Below are 18289 nucleotides of genomic sequence, written 5' to 3' on the forward strand. Positions count from 1 at the left end.
TACGCAGACGACGTAGTCCTACTCACTTCAGGACCATTCCCCGACGTCATCAGCGAACTAATGACAAGGGCACTTACTAAACTCAATGCATGGGCAAAAGCCTGCGGATTGGGCATAAATCCAAGCAAAACGGAACTAATGCTCTTCACTAGGAGAACTAAGGTCCCTAGCTTCACAAAGCCAAAGATAGATGGCATAGAACTAGAGATATCACAGCAGGCAAAGTATCTGGGAGTGATACTGTATGCGAAACTGTCATGGAAACAAAACATCAACGAGAGAGTCAAGAAAGCAAGCATAGCATTCTATTCCTGCAGGAAGATGTTCGGAAAGAACTGGGGCATCCACCCCAAGATAATAATATGGCTTTACACAGCGGTGGTAAGACCCATACTCACATACGGAGCACTAGTATGGTGGTCAGCATTAACTAGGGCATACAACGTACAGAACCTAACAAGGATACAGAGATCGGCATGCGCAGGAGCCACAGGAGCACGGAGATAATGTCCCGCGGCGGCGCTGAAAGCCATCCAGAACATAATACCGATAGAGCATTTCATCAGGAACACTGCAGCACAAGGTGCGGTACGACTTAAGGCTAGTCAAAGCTGGAAAGACTACCACACCGGGCACTGCAGGATTCTGAACGAGATAAACTATCGGACGACAGTAGACACAGACTATATGACAACCGAACTGCGATTCGGTAACACATACACCACTATATACCCTACAAGGGAAGACTGGAAGAGAGGGAGAGTAACCGAACCGGATGAAGTATCACTCTACACCGACGGCTCAAAGATGAGCGGCGGAGTAGGGCCGGAATCTACGCCGAGAGCTGGAAGGTGAAGGAATACTTCCACCTCCCAGAGTCAGCTACGGTTTTCCAGGCGGAGGTTCTCGCGATACTGAAAGCTGCCGAACTTTCGCTAGACCGAGGCCTCCGGAATACCAAGGTGAGGATATACTCAGATAGCCAGGCGGCGATCAAATCCCTCGCACAAGCACGGACGACTTCAAAACTAGTGGCCAAATGTAAAGGGGCACTAAACAGACTAGCAGAAGACAACAGGGTACAAATAGCCTGGGTACCCGGACACAATGACATAGACGGAAACGAGAAAGCAGACGAGCTGGCCAGAAAAGGGTCAGAAGAACACTCAGCAACAACAGACATAAAGATCTCCCTGAACTCAGTCCAGACGGAAATTCATGACCATTTCAAACAATTAGCCAGCAAGGAATGGTCGACGAAGGCAGAGCACAGAAGATCGAAACTATGCTGGCCAGAATTCAATAGGAAGAGAACCGCAGAACTGATCTCCAAGAGCAAAAAGGACATCAGGAGGATAGCGACAACCATCACCGGCCACTGGCCAATAGGCACGCAAGCCTGTAAGATGGGTCTACCCTACAACCCACAATGTAGAAGCTGCAAGGAACCAAGCGAGCAGGAGACACCAGAGCATCTGCTGTGCCACTGCCCGGCACTCAACAAACAAAGAGCCCGACACTTCGGAGCACACCAACTCGAGTCACTAGGGGAAGTTGGAAGGCAGCCAGTAGCTGCCATCCTAGCTTACCTGAATGACACGGGCTGGTACTAAGTAGGGCGCAGACAACCACAAATCGAGGGTGTGGATCAAAACGGAGCTCAGCTCTAATTGGAGGCGGCCAGGGCTGCCTCACCACTTATACCTACCTACCTACTGATAGTATGTTCCGTTTTGTCGCTCGGAGACCCATGACAGAAGTGTCAATTTTAAACTTGAAGACATCTTCCCTAGACAACCACGAAATTCCTAATGCCTTAGTTGACTCTGAATCCGAGATAGGTATAGCCTTAACTGTGCTCTCAGATGCAGTGACCTAAGGCGTGATATTCTTCCATGAATTCCATGTACATGGTCTTCATATTAGGGTCCGAGACAACCTTCGCTCAAGCGACAAAAACCGCCGTTTTGCAACCTCAATGGAGTTGCCCAACCCATTTGGATCAGACTTTAACGGCAGCCTTACTTCAAACTGACCGAATGGCAATACCTGAGTGGTCTTCCTGTAATGATCTTCATATGACTTGTGCTCAGGCGATAAAATTTTCTTTGGGGATGGCATTTCCTCTAGTGACCAAACCTTTTGTAGTGTGCTGTCAATCGATACTAACGGTTCTTCACTACAACTGAAACTATTCACAACTGGTTTCGGGACAGATGATTTGTATCTGCCCGAGACAACCCAACCAAGAAGGGTCTTTTGAAGAGTTGGATAGTCTTTGCGGATGGCATTTCCTCTAGTGACCAAAACTTTTATAGTGTGCTGTCAATCGCTACTAACGGTTCTTCACTATAACTGAAACTATTAAGAACTTGTTTCGGGACAGATGATTTGTATCTGCCCGAAAGAACCCAACCAGGAAGGGTCTTTTAAAGAGTTGGATGGTAAGGACCTTGTCTAATTTGACCAACAGCTAGCAATTCGAAAAATGATTCTGCTCCTATTAAAATATCAATTTCAGGGGTCTGCTAATGGTAGGTTCTTTGGGATCTTCCAATCACTCACGTTCACCGATTGATCAGGATGATACCCGGAGATCGATTTCAAGATCCAAAAATCGAACGAGAATTCATTACCATTAATTCGCGACTTCACCACTGTTCGTACCTTTTTCTTGACTTGAGAATTGGACTCTCCAATACCAAGTAAGTTGATACACGACTCCTCTCTACGGATCTGTAAGCGGTTAGACAGTTCTTCCGTTATACAATTTTTTTGGGACCCAGAGTCCAGCAGTGCTCGGGCTAAAACATATTCACCGCTTTTTGTGCGGACACTTACGATTGGCGTAGCCAAAATCACCCTGTCCAATGACGTGGCATGCATAACATGTGACGTGGAAGGCTGATCTTGGTTAAAGGGAGGAAACATACTCTCTTGTGGGGGTGGCAACGCTAAACTGTTATCAGGCACTGTGTATCTATGGAGTAGAATGTGGTGTGAGCGGTCGCATGCTCGATACTTTTTGCCTTTGCATTTTGAAACAGTATGGCTCTTTCGCAGACAATTGATGCATAATGTTGCAAGACGTTGATGCACTATGTACAGTACATATCAAGTGGAACTTGCGACACCAAGCACGTGCTTGTTCTGTTAGTAATTAGTAAAACGCGAAGGACTTAAAAAAAAAGGATGCGGGGAGACTACTACTGGCGTACTGCCGGATTGGTTGCTTGCATGCGTAAGTAGGTTAAGATTGAAGTTTTTAGTTTTGGGAGGCTATCAACGTTAGATATTATTGTGTACAAATCGTTATAATTTGCACAGAGGACTCTAAAGGGTTCATGCAGTTCAAAGGATGTTCTACAGTGGGGCAAAACTAATGGTAAAATGGATCTAGTGTTTCTTATTGGTACGTGAAAATTTAGCTGACCGAGCAAGTCAGTACTTTCCACGTCACCACGGATTAAGTTGTATATGAATGTAATACCTAGCATGGTTCTACGATCAGATAAGGAGGGTAAGTTAATTAGTAAGAGTCTACTAGAATAAGACGGTAACCTCTGGTTTGCATCCCAGTTTAAACCGCGTAAAGCGAAAAGTAAGAAGTTCTTTTGAACCGATTCTATGCGTTTACTATGGACGCCATACTGAGGGCTCCAAACGCAGGATCCATATTCTAAGATAGGACGAACAAGTGAAGTATATAACGTTTTTGTGACATAGGGGTCATTGAATTCCTTAGACCACCGTTTAATGAAACCAAGCACGCCCCTGGCTTTATTCACCATGCACGAAATATGATCGATAAAGTCGAGTTTAGGATCCAGACGGACACCTAAATCATCAACTATATTAATTTTTTCCAAAGAGCAGCCGTTTAGCGTATAAGTTGCAGGCTTAGGAGTGACACGGGAGAATGTCATTAGCTTGCACTTAGAGCCGTTTAAGTTTAATAGGTTCACGCAGCACCATGTTTGAAAATTGTTAAGATCTGTCTGTAAGTCTGATTGGCAAGTAGCATCATTATATTGCACACAAAGCTTGACGTCATCAGCATACATAAGTACTCTGGAGTTGGTCAAAACTTCGGGCAGATCGTTGATAAATAATGTAAACAGTAGGGGACCCAAATGACTCCCTTGCGGGACGCCAGATGTAACCCTAAGAACATTAGATAGTTTATTTTCGAAAAGGACCTTCTGCGTCCTGCCATTTAGATAACCTGAGATCCAATTAAGAAGATCAGTCGGGAATCCCATTAAATCGAGTTTCCGAACAAGAAGGGAATGGTTAACAGAGTCAAATGCTTTACTGAAATCAGTATAGATTACATCTGTCTGAAAGTTATTTCGGTATCCCTTTATAATAAAGGAAGTAAGCTCCAACAGATTCGTTGTAATTGATCTTCGCCTAATAAAACCATGTTGACATGGAGAAATAATTGACCTACACAGATGCTGCAGATGAGGAGTAATAACATTTTCGAACAGTTTAGGGATGGCCGACAACTTAGAGATACCTCTGTAATTGTTGGCATCCAATTTGCTACCTTTTTTGTGGAGAGGAATAACGAATGATTCCTTCCAAATAAGGGGAAAGTGGGAGGTTTCTAAGGATAAGGTAAACAATTTGAGAAGTGGATTGCACAGGGCTTCGGCACAATTCCTAAGCACACAGCCTGGTATTCCGTCGGGACCTGGTAAAAAAAACTGGCTTAACACGATGAAGATCCCTAAGAAGAGAGCTTTCATTAATGGTAGGACTGAAGATTTGGTTCGATTTCGGGATAATGTAAGGATAAGCCTGATTTGGGTCTATTGAGTTGGAGTAAGTGGTTTCAAAAAACTGAGCAAAAAGATCGGCTATAGCCTGATCATTTTCTGCTGTTGAATTACCAAAAGAGAGCGAGGACGGACGAGTAATGGATTTACGCTTGGATTTAACAAAATTATAAAACTGTTTTGGGTCCTCAGAAAACTGGGACCTGCAACGAGTCAAATAATTATTGTAGCACTGCGCGTTACACACAGTAAAAGTGGATCGAGCTGATAAATAACAAGATAGGGCAATCGGAGAACCGGTACGTTGATATTTAGCATATAGATTTGATTTTCTATTTTTGAGGCGGGTCAACTCTTTGGTAAACCAAGGAGGCTTGTTTGATGTAGACGGACAGTATAACGGAACACAGTCAATAAAAAATGAATTCATAACACGATAAAAAATACCCACGGCTTCCGCCATGTCAGTGCATGTGTATAGGTCGGACCAGTTGTAATTAATTATGAAATTATTCAGCCGTACGAAATCTGTCTTGCTAAAGCAGAAGACTTCTTGGGCTGGACTATCAGATTTATTCCGTGAAACAGTCCCCATGTCGATAGTCACATCGAAAGTGGGATGATAGGGTTCTTCGGGTTGCGTCAGGGGCGCCACCCTAGCTAAACTAACTCTTTCAGGATCTGAGACAAAACAAAGATCAAGCAAGCGCTCTAAGGAATTTCGAACATGATTGACTTGGGACAGCGAAATGTCAAACAAGCCAGCAATAAAATCATGATGTGTTGTCGTAAGAAGTGTATTTGTGGAATTATCTAGGGTCCAAATAGCCCCTGGGATGTTAAAATCACCAAGAACAACTAAATTGTCCCTATCCGAAAGTCTTTTGGAGACCAACTGAATAGCGGAAAGATGGTTCCAATAAATAGGAAGTTCCGACAATGGAGGAATGTAGGAACATGTAACAAAAATGGAGCTACCATTAACTGATAGCTTCACGCAAAGGAATTCAACATTGTTGGATTCCTCGAAAATTATTAATTCGGACGTGAGAGTGGAGTCGACCGCTATAAGGACACCTCCCCCACGTCTGATAGGCCGATCTAGCCGGTATACTGTGAACGCAGCTGGAAAAACTTCGGAGCTCAGAATCTCCGGCTTTAACCAGGTTTCTGTGAACACAATAACTTGGGAAGCAAATGCGACGCTGTCAGAATACAATTTAGGAAGCTTACTGCGTAAGCCTCTAGCATTCTGATAGGAAATACCAAGGGAAATGGTTAGTTTTTTGGGACGGAATTGGAAGACGTAGACGGAGCATTGGGCAAATCTGGCCTAGGAAGAGTAATTCCTACAGGCCGCTTTTTCTTTTTCGTACCTTCAAACTCTTTGACAACCACATACTGTGGCCAGGTTTCGGCCGAGCATAGAGTGCCAAAGACTTCGTCAGGAACATTTATCTTGAAAGACGAAATGTTCCTGGGGTAGGAAAATTTAAATTTTTCCACCTTAATTTTTTCCCTATCGACTTTTACTTTGCCTTGGATAAAAGCTATGACATCTTCCGATGTCTGATCAGGGGAAAGCCGAGAAACAAATAACTGTTTTGTTGGTGGAATTGCCGTAAGGGGTTTTGGCACGGCAGACTGAGCCGCCATACCACTTTCGGCCGGTAGTCCGGGCCTGATACCCTGGCAGGGATTAGGGCTCTGAGAGGGCTGAGACAACAGTTGGGACCCCCCAGTGGACAAAACGGAACTGGGCAACACCGGGGGCACGGTCGCACCCGCGACGCATTCGGGTACCGAATCTTTTTTAGCGCCCGATCTCAGGACTCTTGGAATTTGTCCCGGGGTCGGGGGCAGAGTCGAGGGAGGCTGCTGTGCAGTGCCTATCACTGGTGGCTGGGATCCGCCCATATGCTGCCCACCAGTTGCGGTTTTTTTGCGCCTAGGAGACTCATTTAACAGCTTGAGGCTATTAAATTGAGTATCCAGCGCCAAGAGCATATCTTGAGTTTTGCGAAAACTCAATAATAGCTCTTTAAAACCACCCCTGGTTTGCCGCATAAAAGACATCATTTCCCTCTCCACCTCGCGGCAGGCCTCACAGCAGTAACGTACGCCGATATTTTTGGCCACGTCATCTACTGTCCGTGCAACAACGCCAATGCACTTGGCATGTACTATGTTGTCACACAGCCAACAGGTGATGGTGAGTTCACCGTAAGTAATATTTTTCTTACAGTTTTTGGCGAAGCAGACCATATTATGGGACATTGTAACGACTTACCACTGTACTTCGCTATTTAAGAGAGGGCGCAAGGGATTAAATGCAGCGGCACTTGATGAGCGGGGGGGCAACGAGCAGGAGAGCGAGAGATAAGCGCTGAGTAGAACCGTTTATAGCTGTCGCGGCAACGCAAACAACAACAAACGCTAAAGGCACAAAAGGGAATGCAAAAAGAGCAAAATGCAAAGCAACCGCAGCAGCCCAAACTAAAATGCAATTTAAATTGAATTAAATAGCACAAAATAAACAAGTAGCATGCACACGCGAAGTGAACGGGAATTATTTGAAACACCAAATATTAAATGTTAGTAAACCCCGGAGGTTTATAGACAAATTCTACACAAATCGGGAGCGCAAGAAAAAAACACGTCCGTTCACTTTGAAGGAAGGATGATTTGGCATAAGGAGGCAGACTTTACAAACTTGAACCTTTGCATTACAGAGAGCCGCCCAAACGGGCTACAATTCTGTAGGGTACGATCTGCTGCATTGAAGTAACTACAAGTTTGCTGAGGCTTGCTGTTGGATGAAGAACACGAAAATGAGCTACGATTATGGCATTTACTCGACAGTAATTTATCCTGCTTCTTCAGCTGACAAGTGCTGATATCGGCGATTTAACATTTTTTCAAAATCGGACCAAAGCGGCAAAGTCTCAAAATCAAGCTATTCCTCCCATTTGTGTTTGGTTACTGAGTCGACTCGATTTAATACCAAATAAATCAACATTGCATTCGAAATTTGTTTATCATCTCCTATCGATAACAGAGAACCGTAAATCGAAGAAACAGTATCGCCCATTTTTGTAACAATGGATTCAGTGTGGGAATTGAAAAAATCTATTAAATTTGAGCCAATCGTAAGCAGAGTCATCTTACTCTGTGTTTATAAATGAATCCGCCCTAGTGTATACTGTTTAATATGATTTTATTTATTTCCGAACAATTACATTTAATATTGTCGACCGCGCTGCGTTTGATTGCATTGAGAGCAAAAATGTGACTGACTAGGCTTTGGCTATGCATTCATTCGATTATGCTAGTCGAAGACGTAAACAAGTTACAGTTAGGAGTTAGAAATGAATGGAAAATTACTGGGCAGAAGCTCGCGCGCATGTGCAGCGATGCGCTGCTCGCTTAGCGACCGCTGATAAGGCCGCCGGCAGCGGCGATCAAAAACAAAGAGAGCGGAACCCAATACAGGGTGTCTCGTTCCCAAGCATACCGGCCCCCCTGAACGGTCGTTCAGCACAGAGGCAAGACAGCAATTTTGTAATTGGGCGTTTGTAGGATCCATGGGCCGTCTTCACTGTTACGACCCGTACTTTGTCATCTGATCCTGCGTGCACCTCGCTGATGCGTCCAAGAATCCATTTAGAGGGAGGTAGATTAGGCTCCTTGAGTACAACCAGTGTGTCGATCTTCAGATTCTCAGTTTCTAGATGCCATTTTGTGCGTTCGTGAAGCGATGTCAGGTATTCCATATGCGACCGTTTCCAGAAACCTTGGACCACAGCTTGCAGCTGATTCCACCTCTCCAGTCGATTGATTTGCATATCCAGACGGCAGGGTTCAGAGAGGGCAGTATAAGGAGCTCCAGTCAGGAAATGAGCGGGTCCAACGAATTATCCCCATTTGGGCACAGTGGGCGAGAGTTGAGGATGGCTTCAATTTGGGTCAAAACAGTCGCTAGTTCCTCAAACGTAAGAGCCTTGGATCCAAGTATCCGTCGCATATGAAGTTTTATGGAACGAACGCCGGCTTCCCACATTCCGCCAAAATGAGGGGCAGATGGGGGTATGAAGTGCCAAGAAATGCCTTCGTTGGCGAAGAATCCAGCCAATTCCTCATCTTTAGATTGTTCGATGACTAGCCGTCGCATGTCGTCCAAAGTTTGCTTTCCGCCATGAAATGTGGTTACGTTGTCCGAGTACAGATCGGTGGGCTTTGTTCGTCGGGCAATAAATCGTTGAAAGGCGGCGATGAAGGCCTTTGCAGTCAGATCACTGACGACCTCGATATGGATTGCCTTTGTAGTTAGGCAGACAAAGATAGAGAACCATGCCTTTCCGATCCGTGGAGTTCGTCCTGTTGATTCCTTTATGGTGATCGGTCCAGCGTAATCCAGCCCTGTATGTTGGAAACAGCGACTAGCCTGAACTCGAGGGATTGGCAGCTCTCCCATGATCTGGTTACTGGTGCCTTTGCGTTGAAGAAAGCAGCGTTTGCATTGGAAAACTGCCTTTCTGACCAGATTGCGTGCACCCAGAATCCAGTACTGCTGACGAAGATTGGTGAACGTAGCATCAACTCCAGTGTGTAGATGTGAAACGTGAAAATGTCGAACCAGGAGTCCAGCTAGTGGTGAATCCTTTGGTATTAGGATTGGATGCTTGGCGTTGAAGTTGATTGTAGATTTGTCGATTCTTCCACCGTCTCGCATAATTCCATGATCGTCCAGAAATGGGGAGAACCGAATTAAATGCGATTTAGCATTAAGCGGGCGTCGATTCTCTAGCTGCGCATATTCTCTGGCAAAGACATTTTGTTGCACGTGTCGGATGAGTCGGCATCGTGCGGCCTGCAACTCTTCGGATGTAAGGAATGGTGCCGGATTCCTATGACGAGATCGAAGAGAGTGAATAAAGCGATAACAGTAGCTAGATACCCTTAGCAGACGCGTCCAGGTTGATAATTTGTGGATAAGTAGATACTTTCATCAGGAAAGTTATGTAGAGTTATGGGCTTGACAGATCGCTCTTCGGTGTTGACATCGAGATTTGAAGATACGCTGAACTTGCTTGTAGACGGTGGCCAATCAGAGGGCGGTGTGGCCAGCCATGATGGACCCTTCCACCACAGTCGATGCTCCAGAAGCTTGGACGGATGAAGTCCTCGAGAAGCACAGTCGGCAGGGTTGTCCTCTGTGCGGAGATGATTCCAGCAGCTGCGAGGAAAGTCGTTCAGGATCTCAGCCGTTCGGTTGCAGACGTATGTGTTCCACTTTCGTGGGGGAGCTGAAAGCCAGTGTAGCACAATTTCTGAATCTGTCCAGCAGCTCGTGCTGAAAATAGGAATCGTTAGTGAGGCTTTGACAATCGAGAGCAATCGAGAAAGAAGTAAAGCAGCATTCAGTTCCAAACGTGGGATCGAAACAGGCTTGATCGGGGCTACACGGGTTTAGGCAGCAACTAGGGTTATTTGAAAACTGCCTCCATATGCTACTCGAGCGTATACAACCGCACCATAGGCGTGCGCGGATGCGTCGGCGAATCCGTGTAGTTGAACGTCTTGGAATGGTGACGCAATGTATCGTGGTACTTGACACTGCGTAAGTGTCGGCAAATCCTCCACCAAGGCCTTCCAGCGCGAGCGTAGAGTTTCAGGAATCGGGTCATCCCATTGCAGAACACTTGTACAGCTTTCTTGGAAGATGAGCTTGAGTAGAACTGTGACCAATCCAAGCGGGTCATAGATTCTCGATAGCTGCGACAAGAGTTCTCTTTTCGTCGGAGAAATGGTCGGATCGCACTCCTTGATATTGAGGTACATGACGTCCTTTCCGGGATTCCATTGGATGCCAAGAATTTTGATTGGTGAATCCGCAGCTGATTTGTTGAGGAGCTGGATAGGCTCATAGCATCGGTCCTCTTCTGGCAATGACTTTAGAAGACGCCAACTGTTGGAACTCCATTTCCGTAGTTTTAATTGCGCCTTATGCAACAGTTGAATCAGCTCATTTTTGAGAATCATGAGCTCGTCGAATGAGTTGCACCCTGTTGGGATATCATCTACATAAGCGTCGTGTAGAAGTGCGTGGGCAGCAGCGGGGAACTCGTGGCGGTGATCCTCAGCTAGTTGCTTGAGAACTCGAACAGCCAGAAATGGGGACGGCGCCAATCCGTAGGTGACCGTCAACTGGCGAAAATGAAGCAGTGGTTCATTCCCGTTCTTGCGACAAACAATGCGCTGATAATTGGTGTGCGGCTTGAAGACTTGAATTCCTCGGAACATCTTCTCGATATCCGCGCAGAAAACATATGGGTGCTGCCGGAAACGTAAACAAACGCCGAGAAGATCGCGTTGAATGGGCGGGCCAATTTGAAGTCGATCATTGAGAGACATTCCAGAGCTGTCCTTTCCCGATCCATCGAAAACTACGCGACATTTCGTAGTCAAACTGTCCAGTTTGATGACAGCGTGGTGCGGCAGATAGAAGCAGGTGTCTGGGGACTCATCCATTTGAGCCGATGTCAGCTGTTCCATATGACCGCGTCGCAAGTAGTCGTCCAGAAATGCTTCGTATTGCTGCTTCAAGTCTGGAGATCGACGAAATTTGCGTTCCAGCGAGAGAAAGCTATTGATGGCCTGCGGTAAAGTTGAATCAACAGGCGGCGCATGCTCCTTGAAGGGGTACTCGACGACGTAAACCCCGTTCTCCAAGCGCGTGTGGGTGGCAGCAAAATGACGCTCTGTGGGATCGTTGGCGTCCAAAAGAGCCTGGCTAGGCTCTATATTATCCATCTCCATGAAAGAACGCACCATCTTGTCTAGGTCCGCGTGATGAGTAACGGCTAGTCAGGTGATCATCGCATGCATTGTAAGAGCCTGCAATAATCCAACCAAAAACAGTATTCAGAGCGATAGGAGCGTCGTTAGCAAAGCATTTTTGTTCTCCAGTATACAGGGACCAGAGTTGATCTGATCCAACGATGACATCGATGGATCCTGGCGTGCAGAATGAGGGATCTGCCAAAGGAAGCTCGCAGATTTGCTTCCACGTAGAAGATGAGGTGTCAATAGCCTGGGCCGGAAGTGATGATGTCAGCGAATTGAGAATAAACGGGACCAGTTCGACAGTTTGGTCCGAATGACGAGAGCGCAGCTTGATATGTGCGCATCCTCGGGTAACGCCAGCGCTGTTGGCTGCGAGACCGAGTACAGAAATCCGGGCGTGCGTTCGACGTACGCCTATTCGCTGGACAAATGATTCCGACGCCAAGGTGATTGTGGACCCAGTGTCCAAGAGCAGCCTGCAGGTTGTAGTATTTCCCCAGGCGTCGACGACGTCTGCAAGGATGGTTGGCAACAGAGTCTGCGAACCTGCAGCTGAAATATTCTCCAGCGTATGATGCGTGAAGTTATTTTCCGCGGGAGGTAAACTCCCTGATTGATGAATCTCTTGACCAGGCGGTTGATTCTGGCCGATTGTAGATGCCGCTTGTGAGGTTGATGGACGATCGCGGCTGTCCGTACGGGCTCTTTCCAAGTAGTTACCGTTTTGAGTTGGCTGCGCCGAGCCAGGGTGTACCAGGGTGTGATGCTTGCGGCGACAAATCCGACAAGTATGTCTCGATGTACAGTTACCCGCCATGTGACTTGGGCTGAGGCAATTGAAACATAGCTTTTTCGTCTTGAGAAACTCCCGGCGAGCTGCGATGTCGAGTCCGTTGAACTGAGGACACTTGAACAGTTGATGATTTTGCTGGCACGATGTGCATTTGGGTTCTTCTCGTCTAGGATGCGTATCTGCGTGGTGCGTTGTGGCTGCGCGTCGAGCTTGGGTTGGTCGCACTAAGTGAAAAGCCTCCAAAGTATCGCAGCGAAGGTTAGAAATTTAAGGAATTGGTTGATGGTCACACCTTTTCCCTCGGAGTCTGCGCACTGCGCCCAAGCTTGGCAGGTATCGGTATCCAATTTAGACAATAGGATGAAGATTAGCCAAGGATACCTCTCTTCGCAGTCAAGGGCTCGCAAACCACGAATAACTTCATCTGCGCCATCGGCCAGTTTCCGCACTGTGCTGAGATTAGAAGACGTAGCACTGGGAAGGGTCATGAAACTGTTGAGGAATGATCGAATAATTAGCGATTGTTTGTTATTTCGCTGCTCAAGCCGATCCCATGCCTCCCGATCGTTCTCATTAGTCACAGGAATATGTTTGACTAAATTGAGCGCGTCTCCGGATAGGTACGATTTGAGATAACGAAATCGTTGAAAATCTGTCAGGCTCGAATTGGAAGCAATCGAGTCCGTAAACATATCCGACAAATTTTTCCAGTCCTCATAATTCCCGGAAAAGGTTGGGAGTTTGATTCGCTCAAACTGGAAATCCACATGGCTCCTCTGGGGCGCATCTTCTGCCTGAACAGTGGCCAAAATATTGTTAGACGTTTGATCACGCCGTAACTCCTCCAGAGTGTTGCTTAGAATTGCGTGTGCAGCGTAATGTTTCTCCTCATAGGCATCAAAATCGTCGTCCGGATTCTCCCAATCCGACTCCGATTGGAAGGCGTACAGCTCTTCCGAATGTCGCACAAACCGCAAATAATTGTCTTGGATTTGGGACAGGCGCACCACAATTGTGTCCACTGATTGAATGTCATCCACAAATTTTAGGGCATTATTATGCGCCCGTGTGATTTGGCTTTTACAAAAGCCCCGTTGTTGAATCACACTCCGCATGGCGATCGCGAAAAGATAACGACTCTATACGATTTTGAAATCTATATTTCACCGTTGACAAAAACCTCAATAATTAAATTAATTGACCGAAAATAAACAGTATTGGCGCATCCGGCTCGAAGGACCAGTTTTTGGAATGTTTATAAATGAATCCGCCCTAGTGTATACTGTTTAATATGATTTTATTTATTTCCGAACAATTACATTTAATATTGTCGACCGCGCTGCGTTTGATTGCATTGAGAGCAAAAATGTGACTGACTAAGCTTTGGCTATGCACGTCATTCGATTATGCTAGTCGAAGACGTAAACAAGTTACAGTTAGGAGTTAAAAATGAATGGAAAATTACTGGGCAGAAGCTCGCGCGCATGTGCAGCGATGCGCTGCTCGCTTAGCGACCGCTGATAAGGCCGCCGGCAGCGGCGATCAAAAACAAAGAGAGCGAAACCCAATACAGGGTGTCTCGTTCCCAAACACTCTGGAACGATTTCATTTCCACTTGCGTTTCATGTTCTTTAATTAACATGTACTCCGCAAACAGTTCCAAATTTATTTTTGAAGCTGTGTGGAACGATAGCACTCTTTCGATTCATTCAACAGGAATCCTAAGAGCTGCTTCCTCATTTAAAAACATATACTGAAGGATGCGTCCCTTGTATCCATTGATGATTTTCTTTATACTACCACCCAGGGGTCGGGTAGCAAAATATTTGTGTTGCTCCGTCCGCACATGGTTGTGCCATTGAGTGGATAGGGGTAGGTACCGCCTGCAGGAGTTGCAATAAATTGCATTCATGTTGTTGATAATGTTGTTGCTGATGTTGTTGGCGTACATTTTTAATTTGATTTGTTTTTTGATTGTTTTTAAAGCTTTTGGTTGTAACGAACACACTCACTGAGCGTTGTCAACCTTAACACACTCTGTCTACTTTTGAGCGGCTTGCTCAGGGAACATGGGCGTAGGTTTGTGACGCCTGTAGGCGCACAATATATATGCGATAGAATAAAATAGAAACACTTAGGGACATAAGAAATGGATTGGCAACATTATGGAGATAATTTGAATTGAATGCGCGCGCGCGCCACTGATCGCGAGCGGAGGGTCACACTAGACCGAACGACTGGCCACACTATTCGGGCCAATCCCGCACAGGACTCTGGCCACACTGAAGCCTCGCCAGGGCCTATATAAAGCGGACCACGGCCCTGGAGTAATCACTTAGCAGCCGACTGCGATTGGGTCGAGTTAACCTCCCCAGTAGTTAGCAGCAAAGTCACTTTTTGGGAACTCAGGTTCCTATTTATAAATCGTAGTTAGGATCTCTGCTGACTTTTCGAGTCCAAAACACTGCCGACTTTTGAGTCCGATTCTCTCTGCTGACTTGCGAGTCCATAATACTGCCGACTTTCGAGTCCGATTCTCTCTGCTGACTTGCGAGTCCGAAACACTGCCGACTTTCGAGTCCAATTCTCTCTGCTGACTTTCGAGTCCGAATCTGCAGACTTTCGAGTCCAAACGTCTTCGAGCTGACTTTCGAGTCCGAATCTGCAGACTTTCGAGTCCAAACGTCTTCGAGCTGATTTTCAAGTCCGAATCTGCAGACTTTCGAGTCCGAACTTCTCCGAGCTGACTTTCGAGTCCAACCAACGGCGCTGAGCTGACTGTCGAGTCGAGTCCGACAACTACTGGGTTCGGTTGACTTTCGAGTCCGAACGCATTCTCTCGTGGAGGACTTTCGAGTCCGAACGCATTCGCTATTGGGTGGCTTTCAAGGCCCATACCCTGGCGGGACTATCGGCATCCCCCTATCGGACAGCCGCACTCGGGACGAGGAGGACGGATCGGAACTACGGCGTACCCCAGAATCGAGATCCGGCATGAAATTATTAAAAATTGTACCTTTTAAGTAAATAAACATTAAGATACATTTACGGCATAATCCTCTAGCGTTCTACTCTGGGACGGGGTCGGAATCTCTTACAGCAACCACGCCTGAACCAAATAAATATATCTGCACAGACCCTGGACGTCCCGCTGACTACCCGTGGACGACAGGACGTTACAGGTTTGTGTTTATATGAACAAGATTGTCACAGAACTAAAATAGTAGACAGAGACGATAGCGGCAAATAGGAAAACCCTTCGGTTAGGGAATCGGACAGAATAGAGCACCTATCGAAGATGAGGACCAGATGTTGTAGGCCTCAGGCTATACCCACCCAACCTGTGAAATTCCATCGAACTCCACCCTTTTACAACCGCTGCTTTACATACCCGAAAGTGCCCTAAAAGACGTCAGATTAATTCATCTTCGACTGCATATAATTAACGATAACAATATTATTACGATACATTTTGTTTAACCTAACGTTAAACTAAGAGTTTACGATATTTACTTTATTTACCACTTATTAATTAGTAATTAAAGGAAAAATAGAAGAGATGTTTAAGTCAAGGATTTGCTTTTAGAATTTACATTATGTTTTCTTTTGCTTCTTGTTTACTTAACATTAAATTATTAGCAATAATTCGATATTCAAATATATAACCTGTTTTAAATCAAAATCAAGTAGCAATATTTACGTTAAAAGTTAATAACTTGAGGTTATATTACGATTTAGTGTGGAATCTGGCGATTATATATGCTCGTTCAGACAGTTATGGTTATTTCACGGCTATGCCGTACTTACGCAATATCCATCGATGTCAGTAGGCCTGATGACTATGATGAGTAGCTGAAGATCTTAATGTAAAGGAAGGAAAATCACATATATATATTTGTCAGATTTCCCACAAAATATGCTAAATCGGAATCGAAAGAATTATAAGTAAATATTCTTAAGCAAGTTTACATAAATTCAACACTAAGCTACTGATACTCAAGAATGAACACGTTCAATCGTGTCGCGGCTGCTTCAGCGCGGCTGCGAAAGCGGCGTCTTGAACAAGCAAATTCTTGTTCGGTCGTGTCGGTACAGACAAGTCGAATGCAAAATGGTGCCTCGTGCACGAAGAAGAAGACACACAAAGCCTGTGTGTGCGGCAACGGGGGCACACCAACTCGATGTGGGTGTGGCAAGGGCGGCACACCACTCGGTGTGTGCGGCAAAAGAAGAAGAGTCGGGCGTACGATGAGCTCCTTGCTTCTAGCGAAGAAGAAGAAAAAGTGCGACACCAACTCGGGGTGCTTCGATCTGCGCTTTTCTAGCAGCAAAGAGGGGGAAAGCACAGTTTCCCGCTGTGAGCGGCGAACGCTCCGTTTGCACGCAGAAGTGAATCTGACTGCGATCGATGGCGTCAGTGAGGTTCCACTACACGTGGTCAAAATCAATGGCAGAACAATGCGATCAGCCTAGGGCTGCGCTGACAATAAGAGTTCCAGGTAAATCCTTAATTCTTGGAATGTGGTACGGGCCGCAAGCACTATTTTCGGGAATCACTTTATTAGGCACTAGCGTCAGAGTGCACTCTAAAGCTTACCCTCAGTAATCAAAGCATAAGTTGAGCTAGGCAATGGTAGTATTCACTTTGAGAAAAATGTGACTTTTTGTCTCGATGCACGCGGATTAAATTTTTGCTTTACAGAGAAGTTGAACTGCACTCGATCACGCCATCCAGAGAAGAGAACGGAAATGCTCCGATCAAGAGTGACCACAGCTACGATAATCCGTTTTAGGGGATTTTTTTAGGCATTTTATGAAAAGGAGTATCGAAACTTCTTTTTAGCAGGACCGATAGTTTGCTAATCTGGTTCGTTGCCAATCAAGTGTAGCAGGCCAGTTGATGTTATTATGATCTGGTCACACGATTGTTGGGCTACGCTCTCTGAGAGAGAGAGTAACCTGCTCTCTCAGAGAGCGTAGCCCAACAATCGTGAGACCAGATCATAATAACATCAACTGGCCTGCTACACAAGTAACCAGAAAGTTATATTTCAGCGTTGCCAATCGGCTTGACTTCCACAACCACAGATTTACTTTTTAGTCCCTGTGACTAACAATAAAACTGAAAAAGGAGTTAATAGTGTTACCATATGTCCTTCGCACGGAATTTTCCAAGTTCTTTGCCATTTAAGTCCTCAAAGAGATAAATTAACTGGCCAATTATGACGATCGTCATATTTCTAAAGACAGTCCGAGAAATCACGGGTTTTAAATAGAGTTCCGTTATCATCACGACTGTTTCGGGTACACCAAAGCATGAAAAGATTTCATTTCGCAACATACTTTAGTGTTGAATTTTTAATCAAAGTTGATTTTGCTGATCACAGCTGATTGCCTAATAGAAATTCCAAACGTATACCAGAAATCTCTCCCGCATATTACGCTTTGCTTTATGGAAGTAACTATTAAGAATTCGAATTCGTGCCTGTCACGATTTGTTTTTAGCCATCAGCGAGTCGCGTTTTAAGGCTAATGGCAAACATTCGTTTTCGTTACACAACGAATGTCCTGTTTGACGTTTTTAAGGCCGATTTACAATTTGCGCAGTTCGGTTTATACATCTCCGGTGTACCGCAACCATAACAGAAAATATGGCGGGGTTTAAGGCAATCATGGTACCTGTGGTCTGTCTTGTCACAGTTCCAGCACTTAATTTCCGCTGAAGTCTTAACAGCATTAATTTCGTCCTCAACATCAGGTTCTTGAAGTATGTACGTATATCGAGTACCCACTGTACTTAGCGGGTACACACTGTAACACTTAGTTGCAATGTTTATTCAAGGTCCCGGTCATAAACCTCAAGTGG

The 18289-nt window shown here is 45.5% G+C and overlaps 2 protein-coding genes across 2 annotated transcripts in view; one reads left to right on the plus strand and one right to left on the minus strand.

Moving 5' to 3' along the window:
* Positions 1-18289, plus strand: part of LOC121503218 (inactive dipeptidyl peptidase 10) — a 450148-nt gene that overhangs the window by 92253 nt on the left and 339606 nt on the right. The window lies entirely within an intron of this gene.
* On the minus strand, positions 8674-13538 carry LOC121503239 (uncharacterized). The gene is made up of 5 exons (XM_041777469.1): positions 12716-13538; positions 11697-12620; positions 10319-11623; positions 9871-10090; positions 8674-9691 (listed from the first exon to the last, which is right to left on the minus strand). The coding sequence occupies exons 1-5, from the start codon at positions 13536-13538 to the stop codon at positions 8674-8676; spliced, it is 4290 nt and encodes a 1429-aa protein (XP_041633403.1).

Source organism: Drosophila kikkawai, chromosome 2L, assembly GCF_030179895.1.
Source record: "Drosophila kikkawai strain 14028-0561.14 chromosome 2L, DkikHiC1v2, whole genome shotgun sequence".
NCBI classification, from domain to species: Eukaryota; Metazoa; Arthropoda; class Insecta; order Diptera; family Drosophilidae; genus Drosophila; species Drosophila kikkawai.